Source organism: Loxodonta africana, chromosome 18, assembly GCF_030014295.1.
Source record: "Loxodonta africana isolate mLoxAfr1 chromosome 18, mLoxAfr1.hap2, whole genome shotgun sequence".
NCBI classification, from domain to species: domain Eukaryota; kingdom Metazoa; phylum Chordata; class Mammalia; order Proboscidea; family Elephantidae; genus Loxodonta; species Loxodonta africana.
In genome coordinates, this window is record NC_087359.1 from 60,776,356 (window position 1) to 60,802,441 (window position 26,086).

Below are 26,086 nucleotides of genomic sequence, written 5' to 3' on the forward strand. Positions count from 1 at the left end.
CTAAATAAGATGTTACTATTCCTCTGGCACAGCTGTCTTTATTACTGGCTTCTTTGAGAGATACTTGCCTCTAAAATTACTTCAGTTATGTTTCTCATTCAAGATGGGAAGATAGAAACGAACATAAATTTTGAAATACCTAGTTTGTTCCCTGTACAGATTTCATAAACCTGAGTCCAACTCTCTTTCGTACTTAAAATTCTGTCTAAGCTCTCTCAATGCTTCAAAGTTATCATTAAAAGAAAAACTCCCTATAGTGTTTCAGGCAGTGTTTAAGTATTCAGCTGCTAACTGAAGGTTGGTGGTTCAAACCTAACAGCTGCTCCATGGGAGAAAGATGTGGCAGTCTGCTTCCATAAAGATTACAGCCTTGGAAACCCTCTGGAGCAGTTCTTTTCTGTCCTGTAGAGTCATTGTGAGTTAGAATTGACTGGACAGCAAAGAGTTTGTTTTTTTTTGTTTGGTAGTGAGAGAAATACTGGTACTATTGAAGTATGTTTGTATTTTTAGCTCCATCTAGTGGTTCAGTATTAGTGCTAGTTAGCGTCTTATACTATGCTAATTAAAAAATTTTTATTAATTAGCCTCTAATAATTATAATAATAATATTACATATGTAGTTATAATAATACGACTTCCAAGTAGCATTTACACCATGGACTGCCAGAAGTATGAACGAATCTGTGTTAGAAGAAGTGTAGCTAGAATGCTTCTAAGAAGCAAGGATGGCGAGACTTCATCTCACGTACTCTGGACATGTTATCAGGAGGGGCCAGTCCCTGTAAAAGGACATCATGCTTGGTAAAGTACAGGGTCATCAAAAAAGAAGACCCTCAATGAGATGGATTGATATAGTGGCTGCAACAATGGGCTGAAACATACCAACAATTGTGAGGGTGGCGCAGGACTGGGCAGTGTTTCGTTCTGTTATACATGGGGTCATTATAAGTCAGAACCGACTCAATGGCACCTAACAACAAAAACAGCATCTTAGGTACCGTCTTATTTCAGTTATGAACCAAGCCCTGCGTATTATACAAAGCCTAATAAAATACAGGCATAAAACCAATACCTATTGGTGAAGGTACAGTAATACTCTTATAAATTGCAAATGCCTTTTGGAAATCAATTTAGAAGTATATATTGAACCTCCGAAATCCAAGGGAAATAAATCCAAAATGTAGGAAGAACAATATATATTATTATGTTAATCGTAGCATATTTTATAATAGTTTAAAGCAACCTAACCATCTAAAATAGGGGTGTAATTAAGTAAGTTATGGCCAAGCCATTTAATAAAATCTTATTCAGCCATTTAAATGATGTCTACAAAGGTAGCATTAATATGGAAAAATCTTCATGATGTGTTGAATATACAAGACTTAAAAATTACACTTAAAATGAAATAATGCAGAACACCAAGGTCACACGATAACTAAGAGCCCAAGAGACAGAAAGGGCCACATGAACCAGAGACCTACATCATCCTGAGACCAGAAGAACTAGTTGGTGCCCGGCCACAATCGATGACTGCCCTGACAGGGAGCACAACAGAGAATCCCTGAAGGAGCAGGAGATCAGTGGGATGCAGACCCCAAATTCTCATAAAAAGACCATACTTAATGGTCTGACTGAGACTAGAGGAATCCCGACGATCATGGTCCCCAAACCTTCTGTTGGCCCAGGACAGGAACCATTCCCGAAGACAACTCAGCAGACATGAAAGGGACTGGACAGTGGGTAGGAGAGAGATGCTGATGAAGAGTGAGCTGATTATATCAGATAGACACTTGAGACTGTGTTGGCATCTCCTGTCTGGAGGGGGGATGAGAGGATAGAGAGAGTTGGAAGCTGGCAAAATTGTCACGAAAGGAGAGACTGGAAGGGCTGACTCATTAGAGGGAGAGCAAGTGGGAGTACGGAGTAAGGTGTATATAAACTTATATGTGACAGTCTGACTTGATTTGTAAACGTTCACTTGAAGCTCAATAAAAGTTAATAAAAAAAAATGAAATAATGCTGGTAGTAGATCTGTTAATAGGGATTGGTTCCTTTTTCCATTCTTTTTTGTAATGTGGATTATGTTGCTTTCGTAACAGAAAAATGCATAAGATTATTTAGTATTAAAGGTAATAAAAAAACAACAAAAACCTGTTGCCATTGAGTCGATTGCAACTCATAGAGACCTTATAGGACAAAGTAGAACTGCCAGAGGGTTTCCAAGGTTGTAATCTTTATGGAAGACGACTGCCATATCTGGTGGGTTTGACCACTGACCTTTTGGTTAGCAGCAGAGCACTTTAACCACTTTGCCACCAGGGCTCCTTAAAAGAACAACAGGATGATAAATCTAAACTACTTTGAAATGTTACTTGATTTCTAGGGCTACTGTTTACATTTCAAGGAAGTGCGTGACTATAAGGCAATCTGGGGTTGGTTGGTAACCATGTTTCTTTTCTGCAAAAACTTTGAGCAATCATAACACCTCTATTTTTTGTACTTTGTGGTTGTACAGATAAGAAACAGTGATCTGAAAAATAAATTGAGGTGGAACCAGAGTGAAAGGTAGTTGTTTCCAGATGAATAATCATTCTATTTGAAGATTGCTTTAGCCTCCAAATGAACCAAGAATTATTCCTTTAGGTTGAGATACCAAAAAAGTAAGCCTCACGTGTACCTGAGGTCTTGCTTCAACTGGTCTCATCCTTCATTTACATTACATTTTCAACCAGATGACAATATAACTATAAATCTTAAATTCCATGTGAATGTTATACATGCATGAAAAGTTGTAGTATTTTCAAAGTATAAACGGGCTTTATTTGTTTTCTCATCTCATTTAGTTTTCCCAGTGTTTTACTTAGTATCGCATCCTGGTTGCTTTTTTTTTTTAAGTAAGAATTAACAATTGGAACATCTTACAAGACCTTTATCTGTGGAACTGAAAATATTCACACACACAAAAAATCATATTTGGTTTCAAAGAAGACAGATTGAAAGAGCCTCTCAAAAGTCTTCATTATGGTAACTCCGTCTACCCAGTGAAACCATCTTTCTAATTTGCAGTGATAAATAACATGTTTTAAAAGAAATGAGGATAGATGTAAGCTATCACCAATCTTAGTTTTGTTTTGTATTTAATTGAAAAGTGTGCACAGTTTGTATAACAAAACTAATCAGCAAACAAAATTGAAGCAGTGCTTATTATTTAAAATGTTGGCAAGCATTAATGTGTTCAATTATTTTAACTTGAGTCCCCATCAGATAATATGCAGGGCATTGAGATCAGTGAATGCTCAGAGCATTCCCATCATTTATTAGTTCCCTTGAATTAAAATAAATCTTTTTAGTGAATGAATTTTTGAAATTTTTACATGTGAAATATTTAAAAGAAAAAATTTAAAGTTCTTTGAATCCTTAGAGGTATGTAAATTTAATTCTTTATTAATTGGTTATTTTATATATAGTATTAAAAAAAGAAACCAAACCTGTTGCCATCAAGTTGATTCTGACTCAATGGCGACCCTATAGGACAGAGTAAAACTGCCCTAGAGGGTTTCCAAGGCTGTAATCTTTACAAAAGTAGACTGCCACATCGTTCTCCTTTGGAGCCTGTGGTGGGTTCAAACCACTGACCTTTTGGTTAACAGCAAAGCAATTAACCACTGCCCCACTAGGGCTCCTTTCATATATAGTATAACCAAACCAAGCCCATTGCCATTGGGTCAGTTCTGACTCATAGCAACCCTATAAGACGAGTAGAACTGCCTCATAGGGTTTCCAAGGAGCGACTGGTGGATTCAAACTGCCAACCTTTTGGTTAGCAGGCGAATGCGTAACCGCTGCGCCACCAGGGCTCGACATACATAGTATATAAAAAAAAATAGTATATAGTATATATAAAATATATAGTATACTATATATATATAGTATATATACCATATATAAAAAATTTTTTTTTTTTTTATAGTATAGTAGTGATTACTTCTTGCCTTCTATGTGGGAGACCCCCACATTGAACTCCCAGCCAATCATACGTCAAGCGCAGCCACCACTCGTCTGTCAGTGGACACTTGCGTGTTGCTACGATGCTGAGCAGGTTTCAGTGGAGCTGTTCAGACTAAGACAGACTAGGAAGAAAGGCCTGGTGATCTACTTCCAAAAATTAGCTGCTGAAAACCCTATAGATCACAATAATCTGATCCCCAGCAGATCATGGGGATGGCAGAGAATTGGGCAGCGTTCCCTTCCATTGTGCATGGGGTCACCATGAATCAGTGGCCAGCTTGATGGCAGCTAATGAGAGTGACATATTAAAAGAGTAGAAAAATTATTTTTTAAATACACAATCATCAGATTTTTTTAAGTTAGAAAATATAGAGAAGCATAAATAGAAATTAAAATTTGTCTTTAATTCCTCCACTCAGAAATCACCAGAGTCAACTGTTTTATGTCTTTCCCTCAGAAGAAGCATTCATGTCTAATCTAAGTCCTTCAACCTTCACATAAAATGTCCTCTCTAAATCCCTTTTATAATATTTTAGTACTTAGAACAATAATTTTCAAACTCTCCTTATGGGAGTCTATTCAGACCTATTTATAGTTTTCCCGACACTTACTGTAATCATTTCTCTGTGCCTTTGCACATGTTCTCTCTGCTGAAAATGTCTTTCCTTCCCCTTGTTCTTCTGTTAAACTTCTGTTTGTCCTTGAGACTCTGGCTTTTATGTCAACCCTGTGGAAGACTTCATTGTCACTCCATCCCTTTGTATTTCTGCTGTACCTCATAAATCTGTTATTACATCTTAACACACTGTATTACGTTTTTAAATTTGCATGTGCCTCATGCCAAAATATATGCTTTTTAAAGGGCACTTTAAAAAACCTGATACATAAAAACTGAACATGTTTGTTGGACTAGACTTCTGCAGAGAACAGTGGCTATTTAGGACCTCACGTATCTTGAAACTTGAATCATTTGATGTTCCTTTACAAATTCTCTTCATTCCTTTTTTTTTTTTATCATGGAAATTTTCAAACATATACAAAAGTAGGAAGAATAGTACAGTGAAATCCCCAAGTACTAATCACCCAGCTTCAACAGCTATCAGTATTTTGCCAATTCTTTCTCATCTACTCTCCTCTCCCCCACACAATCTGTTTTTTGTTTTTAATTGTGCTTTAGGTAAAAGTTTATAGCTCAAGTTAGTTTCTCATACAAAAACTTATACACATATTGTTATGTGACCCTAATTGCTATGCTTATAATGTGACAGCACAGTCCCACTTTCCACCTCGGTTACACCCTATATTTTAACTCCAGTGTCTGGAGTATTTTAAAGCAGATCACATTTCATCCCTACATACACATAAGGACATTTTGTCTTCAACATAACCACAGTTCCATTGTGATAGCTGAAAAAACTTATCATCATTTACAAATATCATCTTATACTTGGGGAACCCTGGTAGCGCAACGGTTAATGCTAACCCAGAGGTTGGCGGTTGGAACTCATCTAGTGGCTCCATAGGAGACCTAACAGTGGGCAATCTGCTTCTGTAAAGGTTACAGCCAGGAAAACCCCATACAGCCAGGAAAACCCCATGGAGCAGCTCTCCTCTGTCACATGGGGTTGCTATGAGTCCAGATCTACCCAATGGCACCTGGCAGCAACAACCTAATACTCAGTCCATGTCTTAATTTCCCCTATTATCTCAAAAATGTCTTATTTGGATTGGGTCCAAACAAGCTCCAAACATTGCATTTGGTCAATAATCTTTTAAACCTTTTAATCTCTTCCCCCTCCCTTATTTGTTTATTGTAGAAGAAATTGTATGGTTTGCCCTATACAATTTCCCTCACTCTAGATTTAGCTGATTGCATCCTCATGGTGTCATTTAACACATCCTTCTGCCTCCCTTCACATTCCTGCAAACTGGTAGTTATATCTGGTTATATTTAGGTTCAATTGTTTATTTTCTTTTTAAAATTTTTGCAAGACTACTACTAGGGTTTACTCTGTACTTCGTTTGCATCATATCAAGAGATAGGTAGTATCCAGTTGTCACACTTGTAAGTGATATTGATCAGTGGGGTCAGGTATTACCAGTCTGATCACCCATAAAAAAGTTCTCCATCAACTTTTTACCTAATGGATTTGGCGGCCACTGATGATCATTGCCTTGATTTATTATTTCAGTAGAGGTCATTACCTTTGCTTTTAAAAACTGGATTTTATATGCTTTAGAAATACAATTTATGTATGATTCCTGTAGTACCACTCTTCGATTTTTAAATATCCATTTGTAAAATAGCCAGAGTGATTTTTTTATTAACTCACTTCAAAGCTGAGTTAATATTGCTTCCTTAGTTTATAGATTTTTAAAATATAAATCCGCTTTCCTTTTGTTTCCCTCTCCCACCCCTCACCAGATTGAAGAAGAAATGTTGGCTTTGCAGAATGAACGCACGGAACGAATACGAAGCCTGCTGGAGCGTCAAGCCAGAGAAATCGAAGCATTTGACTCTGAAAGCATGAGACTAGGTTTTAGTAACATGGTCCTTTCTAATCTTTCCCCTGAGGCATTCAGCCACAGTTACCCGGGAGCTTCTGGTTGGTCTCACAATCCTACTGGGGGTCCAGGATCTCACTGGGGTCATCCCATGGGTGGCCCACCACAAGCTTGGGGCCATCCAGTACAAGGTGGACCCCAGCCATGGGGTCACCCCTCAGGGCCAATGCAAGGGGTACCTCGAGGTAGCAGTATGGGAGTCCGCAATAGCCCCCAGGCTCTAAGGCGAACAGCTTCTGGGGGACGGACGGAGCAGGGCATGAGCAGAAGCACGAGTGTCACTTCACAAATATCCAATGGGTCACACATGTCTTATACATAGTAATTGAGAGTGGCAATTCCGCTGGAGCTGTCTGCCAAAAGAAACTGCCTACAGACATCGTCACAGCAGCCTCCTCACTTGGGTACTACAGTGTGGAAGCTGAGTGCATATGGTATATTTTATTCATTTTGTAAAGCGTTCTTGTTTTGTGTTTACTAATTGGGATGTCATAGTATTTGGCTGCCGGGTTGTTTTTGATTTGTTTTTTTAACTTTTGGGGAATTTTTGAAAAGGGGAGTTGATACAAAAAAATATATATACACATATGTATATATGTGTATATATATAATGCATGTAGTAAAAAATCGGATAGATAAGGGGGTATATTCTGAAAACTGCAAAAATAAAATGCAGCAAAGTGGCCTGAGTCATCACTCTTGGGCGTTTGTATCCTAAGAAGTTCATGAAAAGATCTAAAGCCTTCCTCCATATCCCTAATTCTTACAAGCCACTCACAGCAGGCAGCATATGCTGAACTAGTTGTTAGGAGAACACACTCGCCTCCCCTCACCAGTGTATTTTCTTTATTAAATTGGCCCGACTTCTCAGCCTCATTTGGAGTAGAAAAAGAGAGGGGAAATCCATGAACACTAAAGGGTTCCATTGACTTTTTCAGAGGGTAGAAAACAACTTAGTTCATTTTCTCAGTGCCACATAGGTTTGTCAGTGATTTTTATCCATTCGATTGTGCCTTCTTTGTGGCATGAAGAGGTGAGGGTACTTCAGGAGACCACAAGTTGTGTGGAGATTGCATTAACAAACCTGTGAGATTTCGAAGGGGGAGACCAGAAGGGTGAAAGAGGCCTCTGAAAGCTCATATGGTGGGTATGTTTAGCAGCAGAGTGAGGAAGTGAAGCCTATATATCCTGAGGTTTTGTTGCTTATACTGTGATATCTCATCCTAGCTGAGCACTATAACTCCCAAGACCCCGAACATATTTTTACTTGGTACAAAACAAAGATGTGTAGCCAATACAAATCAAATGCCAGAGGTATTTGAATGATGCCATATTTGCAAGCTGCCATCTATTAGAATTCTCATCACACTACGTAGACATAATTTGATTACCCCATTTTGGCTTATGGGATTTCCTGTTGACACATAGAATAGCCAATTATTTAAATGTTTAGTTGCCATAGTGAACAAGGAGTCACTGAGCCAATGACTACCAGCTGCTGACAAATCCTCATCACCACTGTAGATTTTGTTGCATGTGCAGGTCCTCTTTTTTTTAGTTGCTGTTTTTGTTGCTGCAATACTTTACAAACTTCTAGTTCATTGAGACTTTGTGGTCATTTGACATCATGTTAACATCACACAATAGGAAACACCACTTACAGAAGTCTCTAGCCTTCGTGCTTAAGTACTACTGAAAAAGAACTAGGAAGTTTGGCAGATTAAAAAGAAAAAGTAAGTTAAAAGTGGTCAGGGAATCTCTTGACAAAAGCTAACTTTTTTTTTTCCCCAAAAAAGGGGGGGGCATGTTTTGTTTTGTTTTACAGTGAAGGATCAACTTAGTGCTAAATGTCAGACATTAATTGGTGTTCCAATGCCAGTGTGGAAATTGAGTTGGAGGTGGGTGGGAGCTGTGAGTATTCCTTGAAGAAAAAAAAATGTCTTTTCCGGTGGTGAATCAGAGTTCCTTATACGTTGTTATCCTGCCCCCTCCCCGGTTGTCTTGAAGAACCCGTGCTGCTAACTCTGGGTCCTGCTTTTTGTGTAGTCAGAATCCCTCTCATTGATAATACTCTGCTAGACTGAACTAGAGACCAACAGCAATGTATCACTGTTGAAGTCCTGGTTTTCTCAACTAAATTAAAGTCTTCCCCAGGTATGTCAGTCTAACCCCCAGGAATCTTCTCCTTTAGGATTTCCTGGCATTCATTTAAAGGTAAATGAAGAAAAATTAACATTTTAATGTAAATCTTTTTAAAATCAAGATCACGGTAGAATTCACACACCATTTTAGGCAGTGTTTCAAGTAGCACTGTGATATAGTGTCCTCTTGGCCATTCATCATCACCAGTTCTTAGGTAAAGGTGACATGTATTTGTCATATCTAATGAGATATCTAATGTCATATCTTTGTTGCATTCAGACATATAATGCTTCAAACAAATTGAGAAACCTGACAAGAAAAAGCATTAAAATTTAATAAAATGTTAAAAAACGTAGTGAAACGTAATCCCAAAACCCAGTGCCGTCGAGTCGATTCCAACTCATAGTGACCTGGCCCCTTTTTATATAAGACCTGGCCCCTCTGTACTACTAGACGGATGGAAGAGCAAATGTTTTGCATACCAAACTCCAGATTCCCCATTCTGCATTTTAAAGTCCAGTTGTAGACTTAAAATTAGAGTTTTCAACTTAATCAAATTGAGTTATTGAGTTTATTCAGATCATATAGACTTGTAAAAATGCAATTAAATACTGACTCCAAATGTCTTTCCAGTAAGACTTTGTATCTAATTTAATCGTGTGACACCCAGATTTACATGTAGGTCATGACTATACCTGGTTTATACCATTAAGTTAATTTTAATTAAAATATGTATCTTTTGCAAAAATGATTCAGATTAATTGGTTTGTGTGTGTTTGTGCAGGAGTAAAATCTGACTTCTGAGGAATCGCATACGTGATAGGAACCATCAGAGTAAGGCTTATAATAGGAAATTTGAAATGTTTTGAGATTTTCTAAAGAAAAAAGGAAGCACTTTCTGAATCAGTGTGCAAATGTCAACATTTGATCAGATTAATACTACCTCTTTCCCATTGTTGGTGTCCACTTGTTATATGTGTATTTAAGGAAATAAAAAGTATGGGAAATTTGTTCAGCATATCAGAAAGTTCTAAATGCTACATCTGGTTTCCAGAGCTTGGCAGTAAAGTTTCCTGTGTTCGCTGTCGCTCCCTTTTTTCCCTTAGCATTTTAAAAATGCAAAACCTCATTCCTTGAAATATAGTATTCCTGATTGGGTTCCCTTCCCTTTGCACATGTTTTTCTCCCCTTATTAAAATCAGCTCTAACCCCAAATTATATAGTATCTGAGAGTAATTTCATTATATATAATGTTAGCTGCAAATGTGTTTATACTATTTTTATTCTCTTTTCTCTGCCTAGAGATGAGTACTGCTGCATGTGAAACCATGGCCACAGGTGTCATATGCTTAGTACTCCAGGCATATTACAAAGATTTGTTGTGAAATTGAACTTTCTACCATGGTCTTTACGATTTTTGGCTGCCTAGACATCAAGTAAACACCATTCACTACACTAAGGAAGCTGTCCTGGACACCCCTTCCACCTATTTTTCCTTACCCTCTTTCAAAAACTGAAAACTCTATGAGTGTCTTTTTAAAATCATAAGGCAGATTTTAGTACTTCTTACTTCTGTAAGTGCTAAATGTCTGGCATTTTAAATTTTTACAGAATACATTGTGTTGGACACTGGAATAATACTATTTATTTTCACCTGTGAAAAATGACTTCGTTGTACTTGAAACACCTCCTTTGCATGTCTCCATTTGTGCCATTCACTAGTGGAAATAAATTGTATTATACCATGATCTACTGGCTTTTTAAAACTGTGTTAGATATGCACATTTTTGGTATAGCTATTATCATTTGTATGTGTATATTGTATATACATATGAGTGTATGTGTGTATAGATAAATGGGTGGATATAACTCACACTGTACGTTTCCATCAGGGCACTTAAGGTTCTGTTCTTTTATTTTTTTATTTCAGCCCTCAGTTAAGGCAAAAATGCATACTTTTCTTAAGAATGTGTGCTCTGGGTTGGTATTTATGAGAAGGTGGCCATTAGATGCACTCTTTCCTTTTTAATCCCCCCTGAGCACTTGTGTGAGTGGAGAGAAAGTTAAATAAAATGTGGAGCATGCATTGCAATGCAGTAAATAGTGCTAGGGAAGAAGCCAGTTAGTGTTTCTTTGAGTCTGTGTTGTGATACAATAAAAAGGTAAATGATGCAGAGAGAAATGAACCGTGGAAATTAAAACACTGATGGTGATTGCTCTGCAAAGATAATGAAAAGCATCAGTAAGTCACACAGTCTTTAATACTTTCTATATGTATTTCTTAGCAGTGATGCCATTGATCCTCTTACCCCCCCCCCTTTTTTTTTACTCCATTAATCCTAATATGTATTTTGCTGAGGACCAAAACATCCAAAAAAGGAATTACTGCTGAGGCATTTACAGTTCTCCTAAATCGTAAAATATAAGAAATGGCCACTAGGAGAGAAGGCTATGGTACTGGTGTGCGGGGCTTTCTCCTTCTAGCTGCCTCTTCTTGCTTGATAATCGTTAAGATCTTTGTGCACCTTCCACCCCTTCTGAGCCACCACTATTCAAACCAAGCAGAGGTTTGACCCAACACAGCAACCCTTTCCTAGTAAATTTATATGGTCCTGCATTTCGTCCCATGCTCACAATGTGAAGTGTCTGGTGTGTATTCAAGTTAGAAAATAGTATATTTAAAGTATATAAGTGTGAATCTTGTGTATTGATGGAGGTGGAGGTTCTTATTTCTTAGATGGAAAAGAGCCTTTTCTAAGGAGCAGGGCCAAAACTTGGGCTGTCATCTTTAAGCTGCTTACCAAAATACAGATCATCACTGAAGAAAAACACATTGTCTATTTTATTTTCCTCCATCTAACACAATAGCACCCCCGACCAGCTTATAGCATTGCCTTTGACAAGGCATGTATGTACTCACTCACTCACTCTTAGTTGTTAAGAACTGGAACTTTCCCATCCTCAAATTCCTGAAAGGATGAAGAGTGTGCTGTACACCTAGCAGACTCACCCTTTGTATGCAAGGACTACTGATCGAGGTCTATTTTGCTGTGTGTCTGGTTATGTTGTCTGCACTTTTATGAAATCACTACAGTAGGTCTGCATTGGAAATGACTTAAATTTGTAAAGAAGTAAATTTTATTACACACTGTCTAGAAAAAAAAGTGAAGCTGAGAACTCTTCCTTTATTGTGCATTTATGTTTTCTACTGAATTTTGGAACCCCCTTTAAAGTCATGTTGGCTAATTTTTCCCTCTTTGTATTCAAATTTCCAAAATTTCACTCATACGGTGGAAGAGAACCCATTTAGCCTAATGGTAGTCTTCAGATGATAAGAAATATATGAATTATTAATGCACCTTATCTGCCTGTTGTGGGTCTCTTAAACTTGCACTTCCCACCCACCCAAAGATAGATACCCTTTAAAGAAAATAAAGGCAGAGAATTAAAACTGGGGAGCCATTTACTATGTTACCGTCACTGTTAACTGTTTCCCAGAACCCAGACTTTTTGAAGTTTCAGAGGTTGTATGTGTGTGTGTGTGTGTCTGTTGGATTGTCTTTTGTTTTGAAAATACAAGTGATTCTTCAGAGGGGGAGAAAATCTAATCCTCTCTGTGATCTCCCTTTGAAAACAGCGTGATTTCCGCTGAGTATACTGATTTGAACATCTGTAGGTAGTTTGCCATAAAGAAGTGGAGAGAAGATGAGACCTCTGAATGAATGAAAAAGGGTATTATTTTGATGCCCAAGAATCCCCCCCAAAGTACGGGTACTTCAACCTGCACAGTTTCCTTTTCACTCACAGTTTTTAGCAATTGCGAGTGAAAATCATGTAATTATCTGTAAATATGTAGCTAACAAATTGACCTAGTTTCTGTATTTTTTTGTTTTTGTACTAAAGTTTATAGGTCTGTGCCAGCTAGAGAGGAGTTGCCGTCATTGCCAGTTGTGGTCCTAGCGTCTAACCCTGAAACCATCCTAGGTGACATTTTAGAATTAATGCTTAAATGTTGTTAAACAGGGGGAAATGAAGCTTAACCGTTGATCAGGTTTGAAATCTTTTGAAGCTGAATAATTTAATATAATGATTACATGTTCTTGATCATGAATGAGGTAGGGCGCCTCCCTTCCCCAGTGGCCATGTTTACAGAAGTGTGTTTTGTCTATAAAGTGCAAGTGTTTTAATGTTTATGTAAATTATACAGGTGATAACATTATGGTTTGGAATTGTTTATTGGGCTCTTCAGCTGAATTTTCCAATGAAATGAACTATGCTTATTGCTGGCACATTGGTCCCATTTCTGGAACGTTTTTTCTGTTTCCAGAATTGCATATGTTCCTTTGTCATTACCCCCTTTTAACCTCTATTTCTCTGATATGCCTTGTAGCCTAAGGTATTATTAGATTGGTGAACATAGACGAGGGAAAAGTATTTTAAAAAATATCCAGGAACCCTCATATTTATGCTTTCAGTGCTCGTGTTATATGTTTCTATGGCAACTCTGAGGTCAGTGGAGTTTAGAAATGAGATACCAATTTTAATGAAAAGTGTGTACTCTTTGCTTTTGCATGGCTTGGCTTAGTATCAAAGGTCTATTAGGGCCACTGGAAACAATGAAGACCAGCTACGTGGGAACAGGTTTCTCTCAGTGGCACATTTTGCTTTTTCTGAGCCTTCAAATGCATTGCCTCGGCATGGACATTAGTGTTACTATAAATCGCACATGGTCATGGAGAGAATTATGTGATTAAAAAGGATGCAACTGCCTCACGTTTGCGGTTCTGGTTGGTCCATGTGACCGTTTGGCACATATCAAACAAATCTGGAGTGTATTGAGCCCTTCCCCTTTTTAGTCATAGACAAGTATGTTTAGTTTATGAAGATCCTAGCTGCCCCTGGTGTGTTGCCAGACAGCTCTTTTTTGGTGCCCATTCCAAATGTGCTTTTGTCCTTCCTTGCATTTCATACTGTCAGAAACCACCACCCCTTCTCCTCCACTGCATTTTATGTTACACCTTTTATTCCACAGTAAGTAGGAGTTGTGCCTACTTAGAGTGCCCTTCCAATTAATTGCACATACCCCAAAATATTCCAAGCCAGAGACACAAAGTAGGAGAACGTTTCCCCAAAAAAGTCCACTTGAGGCCAGTAATTTATCTGACAAGGTATTTTACCACATTATCTTGACACTTGACATATGAGCCTATTAGGAGTTGCAAGTGACTTTCTAGGGTAAAATCCAGGTGGAGAGGGACATGAAAAGAGAGAATTTCGTTCTCATTTTCCTTTTCCTTTTATGATGATCCTTCTCTGCTAGGTTAGAACAGGTTAGTTTTCCAAATTTGTTTGGTTTTGTTTTCTTAGGGAAATTTTTACAAAAGCAATGGTCTGATGTAAATAACATTTTAAAGTATAGTGCACATAACTTCCCCAGACTATTCCAATCTGGTAATTTGTAAATGCTTTAGAATTTTTTAAGTTAACACTTGTGTTGCTAAATCCTATTTATGTAAGTCTGCTAAAATTTTTAACCCATTTAAAGCTTGAGACAAACATTTAAATAATGGATGGGTTACACTGAGCAATTTAGCTTTCAGAACCCCCTTGTTTTAGTATATGAAAAAGATAGCCTAATGCGCATTAATGAGGTTGGAGAGACTGAGAAATATGTATAGTGTATATTTTAAAACAGCTTTGCTTGTATTGTGAAGATTTAAAACAAACTTGAGATTTTTAACGTAACTATTAACACAGTTTTAACATAAGTTATCCCACTGGGTTTAAGAGCATCTTGAATGTATAATCCTTTTTGTAACCCAGGTTGGTTTCTGCTTTTACCAGTCATCCAAACACATTATTTATGTTTTTAGTTTTATGTACTCATTTCCCTTTGTTTTCCTCAAACAGCATGATTTTTTTGCACATGTATTGTAGAAAATTTTTAAAAGAAAAAAATGAATACATCATTTTCTCTGAATTTTCTTCACCTTTCCCTTCTACTAACCCTTTACCTTAAAGGCCATATCGCTCCATTTGCATTACTTGTGCAAATGCCAGGGTTGGTTTTTATTTTTATTTTTGCTATTTACTTAAAAAAAGAAAATGCTTCAGTCAATTGCTTTTTTATTTAAAAAAAGAAAAAAAGAAAAAAGCTGTAACCTTATCATTTCTGAAGACATTGAGAGATGAATGCACACCTGTAATCACCCAGGACCAGCTTTGGTGGCTAAAGGGAATATTTTCAGTAAGCAAGAGGTTCTTTTCTACAAGTGGTATATATTACCCACAATCTATTTCAGTTATTCCCACAAGTCAGGGCTCCAGATAAAATGAGGGTTATCAGCTAACTGATATGATATCATTGAGGTCCATCAATGAATTTGTACATTTCTAGTTCCCTTTGGTGAAGGGAAAAATGATGATTTTGCAAGACCTAGATTTTGGCTTGGTTTTTTGCCTCCTTTTTTTGGCAGCCTTTATCTTCTCATCTCCCACAGCCCTTGAGCCTGTAGGGTTTTCATAGTGGACGAAGGACTTGGGTGGGGTCTTTTAAAACGAGGACTGGTTTTTTTGGTGAGAGATTATCATGTTAAAAGCGTGTTCTTCCGCTTTACAGCTGACTCTTTTTTAAATATACACAGTCCTCTCAGTTTTCAGACCAAACAGGTGCCCACAGTGGAGGCTTATCAAGGGTTGCAATGGGGAAGAAGCCCCTCCCTCACTGTCAGCACCAGCTGGTAAAGGTGGCTGTACAGATGTGCATTTTCCTTTTGGTAGAAACGGTCCGCAGCACTAACTGGTAAGGCTTATTGTACAGTATATCGTCAGTATTCTTCTGGTTCAACATACCTTCTAGTTCATATATAACCTGTATTAATTGTATAGATTGTGCATTTAAAGCTGTTACCAAGTTGTCAGAACATAAGAGAGAAAACAAGGTCATATGTAATATTTTGTTTGTAAGTATCCTTTGTATCATAGCAAAGGAAATGTTAAAAAAAAAATCAACTGTAATAAAGTAATTTTAGTACACAGGGTGTCTGCTCAGTTTTTTAAAGTAAATTTTATTCCCATAAATGGTAACAATAAAGTATATTTCAATTCAGTGGCTATCTATTGGATAATACTAAATCTCTGGCATTGTGCTGGTTGTTGGGGTTACAAAAATGAGTAAGATATGGGTAAGAGTGAATCCCCCTATAGAGACATAAATCCTCTAGTCTAATTGCCTCCAGTTCTCTCTGCTTACACAGTTAAGTGGCCTCTTCTGTTCTGGGTGTGAGATGATTCTATTTTAGGTTTAGATTCTATTTCATACAGGTTGTTCTATTCCTTTGTTGTGGTCTTTGTAACTACCACACGCAGAAGCTTAAAGGTATGCAGTTCTTGGACCTTGTACAAAGCTTTAAAAAGTACTCTCATCTGGCCTTATCGCCCCCAATTTAAAAATCACATTTCAACCCTATAAAGGGCAGTAGATCACCTAATACAGTCCTCTTGTTTAAAACAGCGTTTCAGTGGCTTTTTTGTCAGAAGGCTAATTGGGCGAGTGGGGTGGGGGGAGTGGGGGGAATATTCATTTATATTTTTTTAATTAAAAAAAATAGCTTTAAGTGTCATTTCAAAAAGCATAATTTAGATTACCTATTTTATTAAATAGAAGAACTGTCAGTGAGAAAATGAGCCCTGGCGGTACAGTGGTTAAGAGCTTGGCTGCTAACCAAAAGGTCGGCAGTTCGAATCTAGCAGCCACTCCTTGGAAACCCTGTGGGCAGTTCTACTCTGTCCTGTAGAGTTGCTATGAGTCAGAATTGACTCAACAGCAATGGGTTTTTGGGTCAGTGAGAAAAATGACACAACTTTGTAACTCCTAAAATGTTGATATTGAGCTATTTTGAGAATAACATTTACATAGTGCTTAATTTGTGTGGCTCAAACAACTGTGTGGCAGAGCCAAGATTAGATCCCAGGTCTCCTAATTCCAACATTTCCCAGTATACCACCCTGAATTTGGAGGACGCCAACAAGGGTTTACAAAACGAGATTTCTTTCTGTTTTGGGGGGCTTTTCAGGCTACGTTGGGAGGAGAGTATTATAAAACTTGTGCTTCTAGCTTGTAACCCATGTCAACCACCCAAAACAAATGTCATTGGCTAAACATCAGGAGACCTTGAGTTATGCTTAGGATTTAAAGCCTGTCTTTATTGACTCTAAAATTTTGCATAAATAAAAGCCACAGTGATCAGCTAGCCGCACAGAGCAGTGGTTATTAGAGCTATCACCTCCATCCAGTGATGCCAGTGGCAGAACTATGGTCTTCCGCTCTGTCATGGCCAGTTAATGACTTTACCTCAATTGCTACTATATGTTCACGTACTTGTGCTTAATGGATAGAGGGAGACGGGGCTGCTGAGAGTATTACGGTTATGTAGGATGTGCAGTGAACAACTTTGGGGGTGCCACTGATAGACTAATGTGTAGGACTCCCCACAGAGTTGTGCACTTCAGCAGCCCTGAAGAAAAGTTATTTCCCCTTTTGTCAACATCTTTTACATTATGGAGTCTAAAATCAGCATTATTTACTATCACCTCAGACCCATTGGCTAGGAAAAGAAAGGCAAAGTGTGGCATAAAGAACACCGATCTGGGGTTCTAGTTTTTGCCCCATTTTTTGTGATCTCAATTGTGAGATCTTAAAAGCCACAGTCTCTCTAGCCTTTATACGAAATTGAAACATAGTTTTTGGCAGGAACAGATCAACCAAAGTGAAACCTATTAACCATAACATGATAGCATGTGTTTGGATGGGGGATGGTGTGCATTTGCCCTCAATTGAGCAACCCAAGGCCCAGCCTGTGAGACTCAAAAGTGCTGCTCTTTCAGGCCCTTCCCATCTTTACCGTGAAATTAGTAACCAGACTTTCTTGGCTTGTAAAATATCAACTGGAGAATAAAGATTCTGATCTGAAAGCAGGTGCCACTTCATCACAGAAGTCTTTGAGGAATTGGAGTCTTGGAGAATGGGATCTACATATTTTTACTATCTCATATATCCGAACAGACCTTATAAATAAGGCCTTTTCATAAGAAACAACTCAAAAACAGTAAAGTTAGATAACTTCCCCAAGGTCATATGAGTCACATATGAGGTAGAAACTAGGCCCCATATCTCCAGACTGCTTCAGTACTCAAACCAAAACACAAATACTAATTGCATCACTGGAAGATCTCTCTGTGTAGGTACCATACATGATCAGGGAATTTTGGACCTGCTGGGAAATTATTAGCCCAGAGCAGGAGGTCTGGTTGTTGATTAAACAGAGCTGCCACTCAGTTGAGGGGACACAAGGCTAGATCCACAGAAATGAGGCAACAACTAAGGAGTATAGAATGTGCTGAGAGGCTCTGTTAAACCCCACAGGTAGGTAAGCATGGCTCAGTACACAGAGGACTTCAGAAGACAAACATCACACATTTGTTTCTGAGGATTTAAAAAAACAACATGCCAGTGTTGCAGGGAGACTGCAATTTATTTACTATTCAAAGGCAAACAATTTGGTGAGAGAAATTTTTGTTCAAGCATACTAGTGATAAACTCTAGGGAAGGCTGGAGGGGTTAGAGACTGACAGGTCTGTTTTTGATGCTTTTAGTGTCTTTTATTGTTTTAGTGAAATTTCGTTTTACCCTCTAGCTTTCAGCTCTTCCTGGGCACTTTAGAATATGATTATTGAATATCTTAAAAACATACTCTGGTCACTTTAGCAGTGTTATTTGCATTAAAATCTTTATGTCCTTTCCCAACTCCCAAAGTCCTGGTCAGGTCTGTGGTCTCCTGATCCTTAAGCCCATAAAGTAACCAGAAGTCTTCACAACCCACTGAGCTCATTAGCATTATTTATTTCCACAGCCTCAGTTGAGAAGAGACCTTATATGTATGTGATCTAGGCCACCCTCGTTTCTCAGCACATGTCACCTTCATGATACATGCCAAGTGGCACTCTAACTTGAAACCCACTAATGATGTGGGGCTTGCTGCTTCCCAAGCAGCCATTCCATCTTCAGCCACTCAGACACTCCCTGGGTATAACTTCTCAAGCCTTCCTAAAAGCAATCTTATCTCTGCAAATTGTGATAACTAGTGAAAACAATTTCTGATGTATCCTTTGTTGCTTGGCCTTCAGGTCACTAATATTCCTTATTGTTACCAAGTCCCACCAAAGTGGTCAAGTGTGTCTGCTTGTTTAAGCAGGGAGGGGAATTCATGCTAAAATTCATTTCTAAAGGAAGATACCTTGGCATTACTAAGTGTGACTGACTGACAGAGGATTCTGTGGTCTGGGTGGAAGATGACTACAGAAGGGCTTCTGTTCTGGGTGGTTTTGAGGTTTCATACAAAGCCAAGATAAAACTTCCTGTGTCAAGGCCTTTTTCTAACAGTATTTTAAGTCTCAAGTCTTGGAAAGGATATCTTCACTCAAAACAGATGATGTCTTCCGAAAGAGAGGATTTGAGATTTTGTTTTTCATACTCTCCAGCCAAGCCACCTCGGAAACCTATGTATAAATACATAAAATGCTAAATCTTTATGAGAACTAATTCACAGCTTAGCACAGTCCTTGATCTCAGAGGTCAGAATAGTAGAACTGAAAGAAACTTTCTGAGGCAGTTGTCTGCTTCCTTTGTTTTGATCCATTTGGGCTCTCAATTCTCCAAGCCAATGGGTGCAGACAGAGGACTCAGTCTCTGGTGGTGAGATAATGCCTCCCTTAAGTCACTGTTTTGTTTCCCTTACATCTTCCTCTCGCCTCCCATGAAGGAGACCTGGGTTCAGCTGGGCCAATACACCTCACGCACAGCCACTACCTGTTTGTCAGTGGAGGCTTGCTGAACAGGTTTCAGTAAAACTTCCACACTAAGATGGACTAGCAAAAAAGGCCTGGCAGTTTACTCCCAAAAATAAACCATTGCAAACTTAATGGATCCCAACAGTCTGATCCACAACTGATCAACAGGGTGCTGCAGGACTGGGTAGCATTTCATGGGGTCACCATGAGTCAGGGCTGACTTGACAGCAGTTAACAACAAAATAAAGACGGACCGAATGAAGACAACACAAGCAAGTGAATGAGACGTGAGATCCTTACAAACCATCACCTGGAAAACTCCAATTCTGTGGTACTTCCTTGGTTTGGGTTTGCTTTGTTTTGTTGTTTCTTGCTTCTTCATACTCGTAACTTGTCATTTCCTTCAAGGGCCACTCATTCACTCAGAGTAGTCTGCCTGGGGACTGCTCCAGCTGGCTTCACGTGATCAGCTATTTACCAAAACAGCCAATCTGGATGATTCTCTGAAGGACAGGGTCACCCAAACCTTACCTGCCTGAACAGAAGCTACACTTTCTTAGCAAATAATGAGCATTTCAACCCTAGCCTTCAAGCAGTGATGGGAAAATGAAAGGCATAGCTTCCTGACTTATGCAGTGAGCCTGTCAAGCTTGATGTGATGGTGATGAGGGCCGGGGAGGAGAAAGACTTTAGGACTTGGGGCTCAGGGTCCAAGGAAATTAATGGAGCCTGGACTTGGGCTGGTCTGTTTTGAGAGCTTTAAGACTATAACTGCAAAGTATATATATTTCCCTCCCTGGTAAGTTTTCTTTCCTGCAAAAAAGGGAAAGGAAAAACCAACCACTAATTCTCCAAAAGCTATTAAAGAACCAGAATCCTATGGCATCTAGCCTAGAGAAACATCCAGATTTCAGCCCTTAGAAGCCCTTTAAGCCCTGGGGGTTTAAAAAACCACTGAGCTGCTTCTCATTTTGCACTCAGTTCCGAATGATCCTAGGGCTATGGGACTGTGGGACCTTAAATAACTGAAATCTCCCAATGCTATGGGGATGGCCAGATGTCAGTAATTCTCTCTCACAAAGTCTTATACCAAGGCTGTTGTTCACCACCAGTAGAACGGCTGCATTTAGATATCAGTTCCTTTTTTTTCCTCCTGCTCAGAACTGGTGAAAGGATGTTAGATAAGGAGCGTGGAAGAGGAAGAGCAAGAAGTGGGGTGGGGGAGGGGTTCATTTTACCACAACGGGATAATGCGCCTAAGACAATCGAGTGTTGTCTGTATTTCGGCTAAGATCCTTGGAGTTAGATTAGGGTTTCTTCCTATTCGATCTAGAATAAAACTGGGATAAGATTCTCCAGACCTGAAATCCAGGGATAGCTCATACCAAGCCTTGGGATGTGGCTCTGGGTCAACATCTCTCCTCTTTATAATTGCTTTGCTGTTTGTAAGGCCAGCATGGCGCTTTCTGTCAAAACAGGTGCCCTCTTTCTCAATGGCAAATGAAAATAAAACTTCAGGGCAAAGCTTTTGAATCTTAGCAACACATGGAGCCAACTGTCCTATTATATTGTTTAATGGGCCAATCCAAACCAGGATGTGTGGATCAGTCTGTACACTATGCCTCAGTTTACTCTAGTTTTCACCATTATGCCCCATAAAAACAAACACCCACTCAGCCACTGAGTGGCCAGACCCAGGAAGAAGGCTTTCTGCATTTCATGGATGGCCTTTTGAATAATTGAGCAGAAAAGGCATGGTGATGTGAAATATTCATAAATCACTGAGTCTGCTCTAGTCAACCTCCTGGTGCTTTTGTTTTCTCTGGTCCCAGATGCCGCTCCTGGTGCCGGAAAGGGAGAGGTTAGTAGTACTGACAGAAAAGATGACAGCTAACCAGAAAACACCCGAGTTATGAGGTCTGTACTTCTCACTGACTGACAGAAAGCCCACAGTCACTCAGGAGAAAAACAGCTCTGGCTAGGGCTTTCTGTAGTAATTCCCTGAAATGGTATCAGAGGGGACATCGAGGACGCCTCCGAGTCTGGCGACTTGAGCCATGACCTAGCAGGCCCCTTAGACCTTGCTTGAGAGGCCTTCCTGTTCCTAACATCATCCTTGAGATTTCTCCAGTGAGGCTCCAGGTCCTAGGAGGGAGCCCCAGATCATTCCCATTCCCAACTGAGACTTGCAGATTGCCTCTGAAAGACTGGACCTTGATAGTCCAGAGAGGCATTCATTCATATTCTACCTTGTCGGCCCTCACCAAGCAGGTCCCCACACAGCACCTACTACTGCCTTCCACCTCTGCACCACTGCCTTTCTCACACAAGACGAAAACAGCCAAGCAACTCTGAGAGCCTGCTTCCACAGCTGCTGCTACAGAAGGCCAGAGCCCGGTGCCACAACCACAGAATGAAACGAGGGAAGTGGGACTGACACAAAAACATCCTGTCCTTACTACATCGAGTAGCTCCAGCTTGAGCATCAGGGTCACAGAGATGATCATTCATGTGGGACAGAGCTACCCAATGGCTTGCATCAACTCATCTCCTCCGTAGTCATTGCTAGTAAGAGAGCATTTTCTCCTGAGTCCACGGACTTAAACAGTGCAATTCTTTGGCTTATGAGGTCAGTGACAGGAGACAGTGACTGGGAATGCCCCTCTGCTGATCAGGGTGAGTAGGAATGTGTTGAGCAAGCGTGGGTAGATGTTCGGCTCCGGGTAAACTGAGCTCCAGCTAGCTGGAAGTGCTATCTCTTTGCAGCGACCGTTCTAGGAGAGAAGGGGCTGAATCAGGAGCAAAGAGATGGAACTGTTGGCCCCAATCAGTGCTCACCATCTTTTGGGGGCTCTGTTCTTCCTTGCAGGTCTCACCTTGTATACGACCGCTTCCAGCTAAAGATCTCCAGATTGGAAGAGGGAGAGACCTCCCGCTTCTGCAGGCTTCCCCAGCGACGCCGGCCCCCTAGGAACGAAGCCTGGCGCCTACTCAGCCCTTTCATTCTCTCTTCCACTCGGAAGAACTCAGTCAAGGCCTGGAAGTACTCCAAGATGACCTCGTGGCTCCAGGCTGACAAGGGCTCCTGGCGCAGGAAGCCACAGTGGCCTCCGTGGCGACTGAGCAGGAGGAAGAAGTAAGGGTTGCTGTGAAAGAGCTCGGTAGGCAGAGTGTGGTCTGGGGGCCCACACACTGGGTCATCAGCACTGCAAATACACAGCACGGGCACAGCCGTCTCATCCACATCCCGGAGGGGGTCATTGTGGTCCCAGTAGGTGTCCCAGCTGATGGGGAAACTCTTGGTGTGGCAGAAGAGGGTCTCCTCAAGCTCACGCAGGGAGCGGCTCCTGAACAGTTTCCCCATGTCTACTGTGTCCTCCAGGGCGGTGGTGTACCTGGCAGCAAGAAGTTGAATGGGGCAAGGTGAGAAACAGAGGGAAGAATCAGAAAACAAATGATGACAGAAGTTACAGAGTGGCAGCACACAGGCCAGATTCTGGCCACAGATGCTTTCTTTGGCATCTGAGTGTCGTTTTTAAAAACTTCCATTTCATTGCCATCATTTCAAACCAGGAGATTGCACATAAAATGCAGGTGTCTGGCTCCTCTAGGGAAATGGGGCTTTCCTCCCTCCGTCCCGTGTCACAGACCCCACCAGGCCTGTCATTTGTGGCATAACCTGCCCAGCCCTTGGGGGACTTTACAGCCACTGAAGACAGGGCTCTCTGAAGGGAATTTGCTATGAACTGTCACTTCCTCAGCCCCTCCTAGTGGAACTCACTGACTCAGACCACCCAAACCCATTCCCACCGGTCACTCACATAAGACTTCGGTTAAATAAGTGAGTTCTTTTTATTGCTGGTGGTATTTTGTTGTTGTTGTTGTTGTTTTAAGCTAAAATGTTGTCCCAGTGATAACAAATGAGTGTGACCTGGATCAGTGGAACAGGTATTCCTGGAGAGTGCTGGGTAGAAGAGGAAGCAGACTGGGAGTGTGATTAAGTTACAGGGTGGGTTCACTGGGGGCCTGAGAGGAACTGCCACTGGAGAGGGCCTGCCACCCTAACAAGGAGGCCAGGATGGGCAGCCCAGTCCTTTCGGTGAATCTATCTGGTCTCAGCCAGTTGAAATTGGATGTGTGTCTCCTGCAAACGTTCAAATAAGCTTGCTCTGAATTTTCAATTCCAAACTTTCATGGGCAGGGCAGTTGCTAAAGGCCCAAGTTTCCTCTCCATTTCCCTGGTCTCCAGCTGCAGCCCAGAGTCAGCACTGGTGGTGATCATTTTGGGATGGAAACTATGGCAATTAAGCCATACAAGAACACCTTGCCCCTGGACTGCGTCAGCTCTGGGTTGCCATAGCAGCACTTCAGGCTGTTGTTGAGCTCAGGATTTGACCTTCTCAGAATAGGAAGCAAAGTGGGGAGAGGGAAGAAAGAGAAATCACAATTGTCACCACCTACCCAGGGCCAGGCCCTCCACTTTTGTTATCTCACGTAATGCTCACAACCACCCTGGCAGGCGGTTATGATTAACTCCACTTAACCGAAGCAAGAATTGAGGCTCAAGGGGGTTAGCTAACTTGCTAGAAATTCAGGATTTGAATTCATGCAGGCATGACCCCATAGCCCAGGTCTTTCTGCTATACCACCTGTTGTCATAATGTCTTGGACCTCATTCTGTCATCTGCTAGGAAAACAACAGCGCAGGCTGAGGCCTGGTTATCTGCAGCGGGGCTGTCATTCAGGCTCTCTCAGTGGAAAAGTCTCACCTGCCACTCCTTTGGTATCATACTTTAAAATTTTTTTTAATTAAATATTGAGTACATGCCTGTCTATGGATATGTAAAACGTTTTCCAGGTCTAAAGAATTAAATCCAATGTCAGCATCTTTCTGATTCCTGTCACCTCCAGCCTCCAAGACTATAAGAAAACATTCTGGACAGATAATCGGTTGCAATTGCTTCCAGAGCCCTCTTCGCTGATTTGTCAGGCTACCAGCTAAGCTGTAAATGTAAGGCCTGAGCTGTCTTCCCTGCAGCCCACGGGGTAGCTGCTCAGGTTGCTGAAACACCTGCGGCTGAGAGGAGGAGAGGGACACAATGATCCTGACTGAGTCCATCTATAGCTTCTAAAGCTTTTTTCTTGATTCTGGCTAGACCACGGGGTTTGGATGGCTTCAGAAAGTGTGTAAGGAGAATTTGGCCCGAATTGGCCTGAATCTGTTCGATTCAATACCAGGCAGAGCTGTTTCTCCGTCTGCTCGAGACCGCTGTTCCCTCTGCGGCCTCCGTCACCCACCTGCTGAGGGCGATCTTTTGTTGGAGCAGAAAGCCCCATTCGTAGGCCCAGGGCAGGCCGGCCTCGAACCACTCGCGGCAGCGCAGCACCGGCGAGATGCAGGCGGCACCCGTCACGTAGCTGGAGGAGCCGCACTCGCCCAGGTAGGAGAGCAGCAGCGCCGAGCCCGAGCCCTCGCTCACCGCGAACAGCGGGGCCGCTGGGTGTCTGAAGCGGATGTAAGTGACCGCCTCCTTGAGGTCGGACGGGTCACCAAAAGGCTGTAACCGGGGGCTGACCAGCGGGCAGCCGTGGTGGCCGCGGCGGTGGAAGATGACTGGGTAGTAGCCGCGCTCCAGGGCGAGCAGGCAGAGGCCGAGCACGTTGCGGGTGAGGCGCCCCCACGCATTGGGGATCACCAGCAGCACCGCCGGAAGGCCTCCGGCGTTGGTGACCCGGCGGCTTCGGGAGCAAGGTCCCACTACCCAGTCCAGGGCCACCAGCCCGTCGTCCGCCAACTGCAGGTACTCCCGGGCCAGCTCAGGGCCCGACCCCACGGGCAGGACGAAGTGACAGAGGGTCTGCAGGTGGGGCCCGGAGAGCCAGGGACGCGGGTCCGTCTCCAGCGCAGCAGAGCGTCGGAAAGCGCGTACCAGGTACTGGGCCAGCGCCGACGGCTTGCAGATGAGATGGCACCCACCCGGCAGGGGCTCCCGCCGGTCGCTGAACTGGTCCGCGAGGTTTCCGCCTTCCATCTCCTCTTTGTGGTCTTGGCCCCGAGCCTCCGGTAGGGTCCCTGCTCCGACGGCGCGCCTCCCTGGGCAGCGTAACCGCGAGGCCAGCAGGCCAAGCAGCGCGAGCGCGGCCAGGAGCAGGGCGAGGGCGGCTCCCCACGTTGGCATGGTGAGGCAGGCGAGCCCCCGGCGGCTGGCGGGCGGCAGGCTGCGGGCGGTCCCCTCGGAAAGCTCCCTGCTCTGCCAGCGGCTCCACCCGGCCGCCAGCGGCTGCCTAGAGCCCTCCGGCGCGGCGCGGGGAGGGGGGTGCGCTCCGGACTGGCAGCGGCCCTGCTGAGGCAGCCAGTTCGGGCCCGGCTCCCCTCCCCGCCTCCCCACTCCCGTCCCTCCCCCGCCCCCCCCCCCCGGGCCCTTTGTACAGCGATTGAGACAAGCAGAGCAGAGGGTGAAAGGAGCCGGGACCACGGAGAGCGGGCGAGGACGCGCCGGCGAGCCGGAAGAGGGTGGGGAGG

At 41.9% G+C, this 26,086-nt stretch overlaps 2 protein-coding genes across 5 annotated transcripts in view; one reads left to right on the top strand and one right to left on the bottom strand.

Annotated features, from left to right (window-relative positions):
• The window catches only part of TAOK1 (TAO kinase 1), a 154,458-nt gene extending 138,788 nt beyond the window's left edge, over positions 1-15,670 (top strand). For 3 of the 4 annotated variants that reach the window (XM_003416726.4, XM_023556226.2, XM_023556225.2), the window contains one exon: positions 6,434-15,669. In XM_003416726.4, the coding sequence (XP_003416774.1) occupies positions 6,434-6,895 (462 nt within the window). In that variant the 3' untranslated portion in view covers positions 6,896-15,669. Of the gene's footprint in view, positions 1-6,433 lie in introns of all 4 variants that reach the window. The other variant, XM_023556228.2, reaches the window with a different exon arrangement.
• Positions 14,856-25,850, bottom strand: ABHD15 (abhydrolase domain containing 15). The gene is made up of 2 exons (XM_003416735.4): positions 24,862-25,850; positions 14,856-22,958 (listed from the first exon to the last, which is right to left on the bottom strand). Exons 1-2 carry the CDS (start codon positions 25,740-25,742, stop codon positions 22,436-22,438), a joined length of 1,404 nt encoding a protein of 467 aa, XP_003416783.1. The 5' UTR covers positions 25,743-25,850; the 3' UTR covers positions 14,856-22,435.
• Positions 25,851-26,086: the final 236 nt, after the last annotated feature.